General features: G+C 46.3%; 1 protein-coding gene across 2 annotated transcripts in view; it reads right to left on the reverse strand.

Moving 5' to 3' along the window:
- Positions 1–754: 754 nt before the first annotated feature.
- Positions 755–12816, reverse strand: part of KRAS (KRAS proto-oncogene, GTPase) — a 94247-nt gene continuing 82185 nt past the window's right edge. For both annotated transcript variants that reach the window (XM_078674111.1, XM_078674110.1), the window contains one exon: positions 755–4843. In XM_078674111.1, the coding sequence (XP_078530237.1) occupies positions 4727–4843 (117 nt within the window). In that variant the 3' untranslated portion in view covers positions 755–4726. The remainder of the gene's footprint in view (positions 4844–12816) is intronic.

Consider the following 12816-nt stretch of genomic DNA (forward strand, 5'->3'; position numbering starts at 1 on the left):
TACACTTAATATCTGAACAGAGATACAACTTGTAAAGAGACTAGTGGGCTGGTTTAGAGGAGAGACTGCACCCCGTAAATGTACTCTCGACTCATATTCCACATCCCAGCAAAGTCTTCTGTTGTATGGCATGTACAAGTGTCTTTTTGCAGGCAAAGTTGCAAGCAGTGTGGCTACTGAAAACCAGTGCTTGCCATTGCGGGAAGGCAGGGGGCCATCTATTTTCACTCAGCTGCGTGTTTATATTTGCATTGCGCGGTCACTTTAAATGAAAGCGCCATGCTAAAATAAAGACAGGGCTGAGTGAAAACAGACGGCTCCCATGAAGATAAGAATTTGCTTTGTGACAGGCGGGTGAAAAGAGAAAAGGGTGTCACCAAAAAAAACAAAACTAATTTCCAATGGCAGTTCACCGTCTAGCATTAACTGTGATGAAAATTAGGGGCGGGGCTTCAAGTCCCCTTCTCTATCTACTATCATACATTATCTCTTACCCAGCGAGCAGCGCTTTGCGCTGCAACGCCAGGCGAGACGTAAAAAAGTACCAGTTGTCTGGAAAGTGTACACGGTTGTGCATTTACGTTTAAATATCTTTGCAGCAAGCTTCAGGTGCAAGACAGACAAACCTCTGCAAACATTCATAGTAATACAAATGGAAAAAAATTGAATTCTTCAATATTCATACTGTAACAAAGGCCTCAATTATATAGGTTACAAAGAATCTAGTAATGACGCAAGTTTTTAAAAGACCAACTCACAAGAACATTTTATTACATTAAAATAAATAGGAGCAATACAGTTCAAGACAAAGTAATGCAATATTTCAGATCATTGTATATAATTAACCTGTACGAAACATTACAAAGTAATCTTAAAACAGTGGTCATTCTTCTTTTTCTGGTTTGCTATGACCATCACTCCTAGGTCACCGCAACTGGTGTAGTGGAAGGGGATCAAACAATTCATGGTCAACGAAAAAGTACACAAAAATAAAAAGCACAATGTACAAAAATGTGCAGGTTTCAGTTTACACTATACAAAAATAGTTAAAATACATTCCAGGTAAACATGTTACATTGAGAATTAATTCTATTACAAAGTTGGCACGCAAGAAGAGGAGCAACTAAGTATTTTCAACATGAAAACACAAGACAGTGAACAGGAACCATTAAGGAAAAAAACTTCATGTAGCTTTGCTTTACTCATATTACGCATCAAGTAGTTTAGTTGTAGGCTCATCCCAGCAACAGTACAGTAGGCCTTATGATAGGTTTGTGCCTGTGCAATTATAATCAATCAGTCCGGACGCAAACGATAATTAAAAAAACAGACAGCTGGTATGTCTAACATTGAAGGACTTCAGCGTAAACAGGCTAAGATATGGGGCCCAGAATAAAAGGCATTTCACCATTCAATGATTACTGTACTTTCAAATACAAAACATTACTCATAGAAGGGGCAGCCAAGCAGATGTCCTTGATGGAGACATTCACAATGGATTTCACGAGTTACTTATGCTACCAGGACTTTAGCTTTGTGTATGAGCAAAACGTGGGGTATCAAAGTTTGTAAAAATCGTTCCAAATACAGACAAAACATAGATCAAACTGTGCAATCCGTTTTAGCATGCCTCACAACTAATAAATAATAATGCAAATCTGCACTAAGCGTTGTGAAAGAGTTTAAACGGTGTGTATGTAAATTGATTAGACACTACTATAGTACTTACAGTTGGTACAAATGACAGCTTAAAGAAAGGTGCATTGTAGACTCTGCATCATTTTTTCACTTTCTGTGAACTGATGATGTAGCTAACTTAAAAAGTCCCCAAACAGAAGAATGAAGCCATTTCTGGCTTTCAATATTTCCCTCCTATTCTAATTACTAATCAAACCCTCTTCCCCCACCAAAGAATACATTTCTTACACACGGTCCTCCATATATTTTATTCCATGTTTCAGACACATACTATTTCTACCAAAGTGTACTCTTCAACCAGATCGTGCGTTGCCTCACCCCACCCCGGAACACAACTACTTGTAATAGAATAACGACGGTAGAGCGCCACAACTTTGCCGATGTTTAATCTCCTGTTTCAAGCAAAATACATGTTTAAAAAAAAATTTTTAAAAAAGGGCACGACTAATTGTGAAACTAAGGTATTTCGCAACAAAATAATTTTAGTAAAAAAAAAAGGTTTAAAAAAGTGTAAAGGTCAATGTTTTATGCAGAGATAATCACTCGCTTTATATTTTAGTCTAGCTGGTTGATGTAAGAGCAGCGATCAGGAGCAAATGTGTGTTTTCCCTGCGTTATCCTCCAAGTAAACAAAACTACCAGCCACAAGGACAGCTTTTAATGTTAATAAATACAAATGTGAAATTGATAGGCGCACGATCACCTTGTCCCTACTAAAAGTATTCATTTAAGCTCCTTTAACCAGCCTAAGTGGCATTGGCCAATTGAGTGACTTGAAACGTCACTAAAACTATTAGAAGAGATTTAGAGCAACAATTAAAAAAAAAAAAGGGATCTTGCCTTTCAAGGTCAATTAATCGATTGTTAAAAAAAAGGAATCCCAGTCTGCAGTCACTGAAGAATGAGTCAGTGATGCCATTACAATCAGCTAGCCACTGAAATTCGTAAATGCGATTCTTGCAACACGGTGGTAACTGCAGTTGGACACCGTCTGCTTTGCTCAGATCTCTGGACTGATGCCATCTTTAGGTACTGGACTACAAGTTACTAAAGGAAAAACAAGTACAACTTGTTTATAAAACACTTGGCAGAACTCTCAAAAAGCAGAATGTGAAATAGGCATTTAAACCTTTTAATATAGGTGTGTAATACAGATTTGCGCAATTTGCTAATTTTCTTTATTTCAAATGGCATCAATGGAGATGCCAGTAAGTTGTCCAGGTGATGTGGATATAAAATGGTCCTACCCACATTGCATGGAATAGTGATATTGTTCCACGATTGAGTTATACCAACCCAGATTCAACATTTACACAGACTAATTTTTTGTGAAAAACAGGATGCGCACAGCTCTGTCCTGTGACTGCGTATTTCTAGTTTGCCACCCTGCTTCGTTAAAAAATTAACATTTTTCAAAACAGATGGTGGTGATGTTAACATTAGAGGTGGGCTTAAAGGTGATAAGCAAATTGGTTTGTCAATAATGGAGGACTGAGGTAAAATATCTGGATAGCCCACAATCTATGCTGTTTGTGGGTGTTAGAAAGAAAAGACACTTTTTGAAGGTAAGACTACCTTTGTATTGTCATTTTACGTAACTTCTGTCAGTTAAATAGTACAGTAATTCTTTAAATTTCACTGGGGTGGGGCACTGAGACGGAGAAATTGTGGTATTTTTTCTTTTTTGTTTGTTTCCGAACCTAATCATAGATTTGTCAGGTACTAAAGTGTGCCTTCTTTACCTCTCTTGAACGGTGTATATATAAATATATATATTATATATATTTTTTTAAAGGTGGATGTTCCTAGGGCGTACAACTCATCTCAAGAGATTAAGTGGCAAATTGAGCAATACACAACTGTAGCCTTATTAAAGGGAATGAATTATTTAATGATATTTTATCACTATGTAATAATATTAAAATGTATACATTACATGCGCCATACGAAATAGGAGTCGATTACTGCATACAATAATCTTTGAAGTCTCAGTTGTGCCTTCGAACAGTCAAGATGGTCAAGTGATACCATGGAAGTGCCAAGTTTGTGTGAGAAACGACAAACAGTCAGAAATCATTCTGGTTGACATTGCACCACTGCTACTAACCTGGAAAGTCAAACATTACGAACAGAATGCTGGCACCATGAGCAAAGGAAGCAACTGAGCTTAATTGTGCAGCATCACCTAACCTACATAAAGCCAACTGAGAGACGGACTCAGCAACACTCTGGAACCATGCTATCCTACTTTATTGTCCCTTCCTTTCCACCAGGCTCTTGCATTTTTCACCTTTATGAACCAAGGGTACTATTTCTTTCACAATTATTCTACTTTAAGAGTCATAAAAGAAACCGATAACAGTGAGTTGAAGAAAGAGTGGGTTATTTTAAACTCATTCACAACTGGAAAAGAAATGTGCAAAGCGCTGTGTGTGCACTTTATTGACTGTCATGTGCAAAGCGCTGTGTGTGCACTTTATTGACTGTCAGGAAAGTGCTATATCAGGTATCCAGGGACACTCATTCCCAGATTTAACAACATACGGGAAGACTGTAAGGACTCTTAATCTACATACAAAGCTATCAGATCAGAACAAACCCTGAATTGGAGTTCTCTGGTACCAACTAATCCTTTCACTAGGCCTGGGGCGTAGTAAAGGGATATATATTCATATATATTTTTCTGTGTATAAAAGTTAGAGAAGTACTTTTGTTTATATACAGACAAAAGACATTGTAAGTTAGCAACTGTGCATGCACCAACAAGACCCAAGAAAAAAACCTCAGGTATTTAGATTTATTCACAGGAGTTGCTAGTTTAGAAACCAACGCGCAAAGAATACTGGCACTTCTAGAGGAATACTATCTCAATGTTATCTTAAAGGAAGCATTGAGATAGAATTAACATTTCCCCAAGAAGCAGAAAGAATATTGTAAGGTTTAAAACAAAAGCTAATAATTTAGTGTAATGTACAAAACAAAGTATTGATTTCATGTATGCAGGTCTAAGGTGAAGGATCAACAGTATTCACATGAGGAGACATTTGGGCTTAGACTTCTTTTTCTTCTTTTTGCCATCTTTGCTCATCTTCTCTTTGTGTTTCCGGATTTCTCGCACCAATGTATAGAAGGCATCATCAACACCCTGAAAAAAGAATTCAAAACACCTTCATCAGATGGAGTGCTCTTCCCTGCTACCTGCTCAAGCACTCCGTCTCAAAAGAGCAACATATTCAGATCACTGCCCTCTTCCCCCACACCTTCTCCCCCCTAATCTGAGACATATTCATTGGCTTGCTCGTAAGTCAAAATCAACGCATCATAACCAGAAATCATCCATCAAATATTCATATTCCTTATTCTTATAAGTTGTCAAACTTGCCATTGACCATGCTGTATGCCCTCACTTAAAAAAAAAAAAACGAATTAATAAGTGCGTTATTTGCTTCTTGCAGAAATATCTTGACAAATCAGTTCCTCCGAATCAAGTATGATTCCACAGAAACTTTGCATATTGTTTTCTGTAATGCACTTGTTGCACCATGATACTGACGATTTGGCATGGTTAGCAATGGCATAACTTTAGAAGGTGCTATGGTTACTGGTAATATGTTCAGAAAAAGTGGGCTAGGTGTACCATTTGCCTTTCTTCCCATTCTGTCCACAACTAAAACGTGTTCCCCGTTCAATGGCATGCATCTTCATATAAAGGAAGTTGTGATGTTGGTGTGGCCATCCCCACAAGCATTTGTAGTCTTCTTACAAGTTACTAATCTTTTTCCTAATAAAACAGGTTTCCATTTACCATAAGAAATCTTCCTTTTCAAACTTTGTGCTGCATTGTTTCTTGTGCCCAATTTACAACACCTGCAGCCATGTAGACACAGCAGTTAGCGAACAGGTACACATTGTATCATGTCTCATGTCATTCTCGGAAAATGTTTCTACCATCCAAACTGATTTTTACGTAATTTCTGCTACATTCATAGGATCCTCGATCTTTCCAAACGACAATTAAATCATATGTATATACATAGCTCATTGATTATTTATTTTTCAAGTATGGAATGTAAAGAACTTTCTGTATAGAAAGCATTAATATTCCTGTACATATTCAATGTTACTTGACAATTGAAAAAGAAAAGAAAACAGATAATGAACTATGTGCTTACATATGATGAAATTCTAGTTGTGAACATTACAATTGTAAGATTGATAGAGAGTAAAGTGGATCATGCTTTGTAATAATTAACTTATGCATATTATAAGATGGCGCTCTCTTTTTTAGTTTGTTTTTGTCCTATGTTTATGGTTAGAATATTGGTCATGATATAGGGTAGTCCGTATAAAGCATTTTTATCAATATGGCGTCAGTATCATGAACAACACTTGTTGGAGCCAAAACATGTTGACACTTCAGCATAATACAGATTTTTTTACATTGCAACCATCGGAGTGCCGGTCCCTTCTTTGAAAGCGGGAAGGAGTTTGGAGAAGAGTACTCATGTGTGGGCATATTACAGCGAGCACTGCATACGTTCTTGTGGATGCAATTGCAACAGATAAAGCAAACCTTTCTCTGAGGCACTCCACCTAGACAAGCAGTAACCATCACATAATATCCACACAAGGAGTAGTTTCTGTTCTGTAACTCCAGTTCTGTAGTAGGGGTATCTCTGTTATAGTCATAATCTAGTGAATAGTCCCGCCCATGTGCGTGGACCCCGGCAATCAAAAATAATCTCTTAAGTTGTCAAAAAATTGCAGAACTGCAAAGACACTTAAGAGAAAATTTAAAGACAAATAATGCAGCCTATATCCACAGGCTACACTGTCAACTAGAAATTCCACCAAAAATCCACAAACATCAAAGCCTGTCCAGATTTCCCTTGCCTTTACTGCAAAACCCCTCAGAAATTATAGAGAGGAAGGCCTGGACAGACAAGCCCCATAGGCTGCCATTATGTGGCTTAAACAGGATACTGTGCCTTTAAGGAAACCTTCTAGAACCTTCTCCCAGTATCCCAGAATGCATAGCAGGTCCCACTGACTTTAGTTCTTTTTGAAGGCGTAAAACGCCAGACCTGTAGCATTAATTACATGAACAATTCTCCACCGGGGAGGAGGGCGGGCGCTTATGACTATAACAGAGATACCCCTACTACAGAACTGGAGTTACAGTACAGAAACTACTCCTTCTGTAGTAGGGGATCTCTGTGTATAGTCATAATCTACTGAATAGAATGGCAAGCCCATCCCCACACCAAAGCGGCGGTGGAGAAAGAACATGACGCCACTACTGTGCGAACAAATTCCGCAGCGAAGCCTGCCCAACCTGAGCGTCTGCCCTGGCATCAGAGTCCAGGCAGTAATGCTTAGCAAAGGTATGAACCGACTTCCAAGTGGCAGCCTTGCAGATTTCTGCAATCGGCACATTACGGAGCAAGGCTGTCGTGGCAGCTTTGCCCCTGGTGGAATGAGCCTTAGGCCTACCTCCTAAGGTCTTATTAGCTTTTTGGTAACACAATTGAATGCAGGACACAATCCACCTAGAAATGGACTGCTTAGAGGTAGCAAGACCCGTCCTGACTGATCCATAATTGACAAACAATTGGTCTGACCTACGAATATCTTTGGTTTTATCCAGATAAAATTTCAACACCCTCCTCACATCCAGGGAATGTAAAGATCGTTCCGCCGGAGAGGAAGGATTCTGAAAAAACGTAGGCAAAGTTATGGTCTGGTTGACATGAAAATCAGAAATAACCTTGGGAAGAAATTTAGGGTGAGTACGCATCACAACCTTAGCAGCATGAAAGACAGTATAAGGTTCAGTACAACACAACGCCTGAATTTCACTCACCCTGCGGGCCGATGTAATGGCCACGAGGAACGCCGCCTTCCAGGACAGGTGCTGCAACGAAGCCTTGTGAATGGGTTCAAAAGGCTCCTTCATCAATCTGGACAGCACCACATTCAATTCCCATGAAGGCGAGGGAAGCCTGACAGGAGGGAACACCTTCTTCAATCCTTCCAGAAAGTCTTTGATCACAGGGATCTGGAAAAAAGAAGTCTGTGAAGGGCATTTCCTGTAGGCAGTCAATGCAGCAAGATGAACCCTAATGGAATGAACATTAAGGCCAGACTGCGCCAAATGTAAAAGGTAAGGAAGGATGACATCTTCCTTGCAGGTTGTAGGGTCATGGTTCCTAGACTGGCACCAGATACAAAACCTCTTCCACTTGTAAGCATATGAAGTCCTAGTGGAAGGTCTCTTAGACTCCTTCAGTATGTCCATGCAATCCGCGGGCAGATTCAGATGTCCATACTGCACTATCTCAGGAGCCATGCCGCCAAACTCAAAGACGAGAGGCTGGGGTGTAACATCCGCCCCCCGAACTTCGTGAGAAGGTCCGGCCTGCACGGCAACCGAATGTGAGGAAGGAGAGATCGGTGAAGCAGGTCCGTGAACCACCACTGCCTGGGCCACTCCGGGGCAATGAGAATCATCCGAGCCCTGGACCGGGCCAGCTTGATGAGTACCGCCGGAATCAGGGGAATGGGTGGAAAAGCGTACAGAAAGCTGTTCGACCAGCTGATCCATAGCGCATTCCCCAGCGACCCCGGCTGGTAGTACCTGGAGGCGAAGTCTCGGCATTTGCTGTTTTCGGCGGTGGCGAACAGATCCACGTCCGGAGTTCCCCACCTTGCGAAGACTTCTCCCAGCACTTCGTCGTTTATGACCCATTCGTGGTTTTCCTGAATGAGTCTGCTGAGTTCGTCCGCCTGAACATTCTGCACACCTGGCAGATGGGTAGCCGTCACCGTCAGCCCTCTGGCCAGGAGCCAGTGCCAGATCGTCTGCGCCTCCTGTGACAGAGTGCGAGATCTCGAGCCCCCCTGCTTGTTGAGGTAGTACATCGTGGTAGTGTTGTCCGTTTGCACAAGCAGGGAGCTGGTCTGGAAGGACGGAAGAAAAGCCTTCAGTGCCAAGTGAACAGCTCTGAGTTCCAGGAAGTTGATGTGATAAGTGGCCTCCACCGGAGACCACGTTCCCTGAATCTGCAGAGTCCCGGAGTGCGCTCCCCATCCCAGGAGAGAAGCATCCGTCACGACAGTCTGCGTGGGAATGTCCTTGTGAAAAGGAACCCCTCTGAGGAGATTCTCCGCCGAACACCACCACTTCAGAGACTGAAGAGCATGCAGAGACAGACGTATCCTGTCGTCCCAGGATCCTTTCCTCTGATCCCACTGGTCCTCCAAGCACTCCTGCAACGGTCTCATGTGCAGGCGTGCGTGCGGCGTCAGGAAGATACAAGAGGCCATCGAACCCAGTAGAGAAGACACCGTCCTCACTGTTGTAGATGGAGCCGACATAAGAGCCTGAGCCTTCCGAAGGAGAGATAATCGTCGCTCTTCCGAAGGAGACACGCTTGCTGACAGCGTATCGATGGAGGCTCCCAAGTACTGTATGCATTGGACCGGAGTCGGGACCGACTTGGCCATGTTGATGTGCAACCCCAGCTTGTCCAAGAGAACGCACGTCTTCTGGAAGTGTGCTCGCGCTTCCGAGAAGGAGGATGCCTTGATCAACCAATCGTCCAGGTACGGGTAGACAAACACCTTGTTCTTCCGCAGGTGCGCCGCCACCACCGCCATGCACTTCGAGAATGTTCTCGGTGCAGACTTCAGTCCGAATGGGAGTACTGTGTATTGATAATGATTGGTGCCGACTTGGAACCGCAGGAACTTCCTGTGTTTGCGCGCAATGGGCACATGGAAGTATGCATCCTGTAGGTCTATGGCACAGAGCCAGTCCCCTTGTTGCAACTGAGGATAAATCTGATGCAACGACAGCATGCGAAACTTTTCCCTGCGAATCCACTTGTTTGCCTGTCGCAAGTCCAGAATGGGCCTGAACTCGTTCTTGTCCTTCTTGCGAACCAGGAAGAACCGGGAGTACAGGCCTCTTCCCCTCTGGGACAGAGGCACGTCTTCTATCGCCCTTTTCCTTAACAGGGTATCGGCCTCCACCTGGAGCTCTAGCAGCTGAAACCGCGAGCTGACCGGAGGAATCGATGGAGGCGGGCTGGTGAACCAAAGACTGTATCCATTGCAAACAATATTCAGCACCCACTTGTCCCGAGTAATTTTTCTCCACTCTGCCGGAAAAAATTGGATGCTTCCCCCTACCGGAGTGGGTAACGGATCCGGGGGAAGTAAGTTCCTAGGGCCTAGACCCAGCCTGGCCCTTGGGCGTCGGAGCCGACTGCTGGCCTCCCCTGCCCCTCTGGCGCTTCTGGAACGGCTTACGGAACTGTTGTTGCTGTTGCGAATGTCCCGAAGCCTGGCCACGTCCACGGCCTTGTCCACCGGACCGCCGTTGGAAAGAGCGGTATGGCTTCTTCGTCTCCTTAGGCTTCTCGAGGCCCACCGCCGTGAGAGTCTCGGCCTCCGCTTTCATGCGGGCCATCTCGTCGTCCGCATGCTGTCCAAAAAGAGACTTGCCGGAGAACGGCAGGTTGGCCACCCTCTGCTGTGCATCCGGTTTCAGGGACGTAAGACGGAGCCAGGCGTGACGCCTCTGGTTGACCCCATGGCAAAACCCATGAGCAGCCAACAGGGAAGAGTCCGCTGCCGCACTGATGATCTGGTTGGCCACCAGCATCCCTTCACTCAGCACTTCCTGAAAATCCTCACGCTGTTCACGAGGCAAGTGCTCCGCAAAACGCTCAAGGGAGTCCCAGAGGGCGCGGGCGTACCGACCCAACAGCGCCGTGGCACTCGCAGCCTTCATGGAGGTGGCGGCAGTTCCACAGACCTTTCTCCCTGCCGAATCCATCCACCTGGACTCCTTATCCGGGGGAACCGTGGATGACAGAGCGGAGGCATGTTGTTTGCGTGCCGCCGTCACAATGACGGAGTCCGGAGGTGGTTCCGCTCTCAGAAAAGCCGGATCCGAATCCGGGGCCCGGTACTTCCTCAGCAACCTAGACGGCGCCGCCTTTGTCACCGCTGGGGTGAGGAAAAGGTCCATAGCTGGTTCCTCCAGGCCCGGTACCAAAGGAAGGAGAGGGCGAGACGAGTGTTTTTGGTGCAACGTCTCAAAGATCACGGACGTCTTCGGCGTGGGCACTGTCAGGGGTATGCCCAGCTTCGCAGCGCCCCTCAAGAGGACATCCTGGAACGCCACCAGGTCATCAATTGGGGACACCCTCGTATCCGGTGATCCCGACAGGGTAGGAGAACGATCCCTGGAGCCAGAGGATCCCGTGCGGGAGCGAGACTCGCGCCTCCTATGGCGGCGTCTCGACCGCGAGGACGATCTGTGTCGCGACCTGTCCCGTCTCCCAGAGCGAGAGCGAGACCTGCCAGTCCGCGGCCTCCCCACCGGTTTCCGTGGTGGAGTCTTCCTCGGAGCCTCCTTGGGCGCAGGTTTAGGGGTCCCCTTAGGAGGTACAGGCAAAAACGGCAGCGAAGTGGACCTCGGCGGAGGTACCTCCGGCTGCGGTGCCGGCCCACGCGGAGGGACCGGTGGCGGCGGGTCGTCCGCTGGAAGTGGAGGCAGCGTCGGAGGATCCTCTTGAGGCAGAGGAGGAGGAGGAGTGACCGCCTTCGGAACAGGCGTATGCGCCGACCGAGGCCGAGAAGGAGTGTACACCGCAGAGTACACCGTGCCCTGTGATCCTTTAGGCGAAGAGGGCCGAGAGCCCGCCCCTTCAGCCGGAGACCGCTTCCTCTTGCGTCCCCCACTGGAAGCAGTGTGACTCCTGGGACTAGAATCCCTCTTGCGACGTTTGAGAGCCTGACCGACTCCTAGACGTCGACCTCCGTCTGCTCGACGTCGAGCGTCGCTTTTCCGGCGTCGAAGGGCGTTTCCTTGACTCCGGCGTCGAACGCCGCCTCCGCGACGTCGACCTCTTCTTCCTCGGCGTCGAACGCCGATCCCTCGACGTCGAGCGCCGACTCCTCGACGTCGACCTCTTTCTTCTCGACGTCGACCTCTTTCTCTTTGACGTCGCACGCCTCCTCGACGTCGAACGGTCCTTCCTCGACGACGAGCGTCGCCGTCGTCGTCTGGATGTTCTCGACGTCGAGGATCCCCTCGACGTCGACCGGCGGTGTCGCCTCGACGGCGAGCGCCGATGTCCATGACGTCGGTATGGAGCCCTCGACGTCGACGCCGAAGACGACGACGTCGACGGCGGCTTCGTCCACGGTGGCTTCGACGTCGAGTCGTCCCGATGTCTCGACCCGGAGCCCCGGGGAGAAGGGGAGCACACCGCCTTCATCCCTCTCGACGTCGTCGTCGACGCTATCGACGTCGACGGAGACCGGGATCGCTTGCTGGGCTTCCTGCCTCTGGGGAGCCCCCCAGAGGCCTCAGCAGAGGCAGAGGGAACCTTCCCTGACTGCCCAGACCCACCTGCAGCCTGCAGGCGCCTCTCCTCAAGGCCAGACAGCCTGATCTTCGCCCTTTCCTTCAGAGTGCGAGTTGTAAACTGCTGGCAGATGACACTCCTCAGGGACATGATCCTCAGGGAGGCAGACGATGCAGACATCATGTGGATCACCTCTGGCCTTCTTCCTCTCACATGCTGGACACTTCACAAAGAGTCCAGGCATTTTAGAGCCCTAAAACACCTGAAGCAGCACACAGAAGAGAAGAGAAAACCAAGAAAGTAAACAATAACCCCTTGAAACAAGGGAGAGCTCAATGCCAGGGTCCTGTAAGCAGGAGCCGGAAAAAAGAACTGAAGTCAGTGGGACCTGCTATGCATTCTGGGATACTGGGAGAAGGTTCTAGAAGGTTTCCTTAAAGGCACAGTATCCTGTTTAAGCCACATAATGGCATCCTAGGGGGCTTGTCTGTCCAGGCCTTCCTCTCTATCATTTCTGAGGGTTTGCAGTAAAGGCAAGGGAAATCTGGACAGGCTTTGCTGTTTGTGGATTTTTGGTGGAATTTCTAGTTGAAGTACTGGACAGTGTAGCCTGTGGATATAGGCTGCATTATTTGTCTTTAAATTTTCTCTTAAGTGTCTTTGCAGTTCTGCAATTTTTTGACAACTTAAGAGATTATTGTTGATTGCCGGGGTCCACGCACATGGGCGGGACTAT

The sequence above is a fragment of the Lissotriton helveticus genome, chromosome 1_1 (genome assembly GCF_964261635.1).
Source record: "Lissotriton helveticus chromosome 1_1, aLisHel1.1, whole genome shotgun sequence".
In the NCBI taxonomy this organism is placed as follows: domain Eukaryota; kingdom Metazoa; phylum Chordata; class Amphibia; order Caudata; family Salamandridae; genus Lissotriton; species Lissotriton helveticus.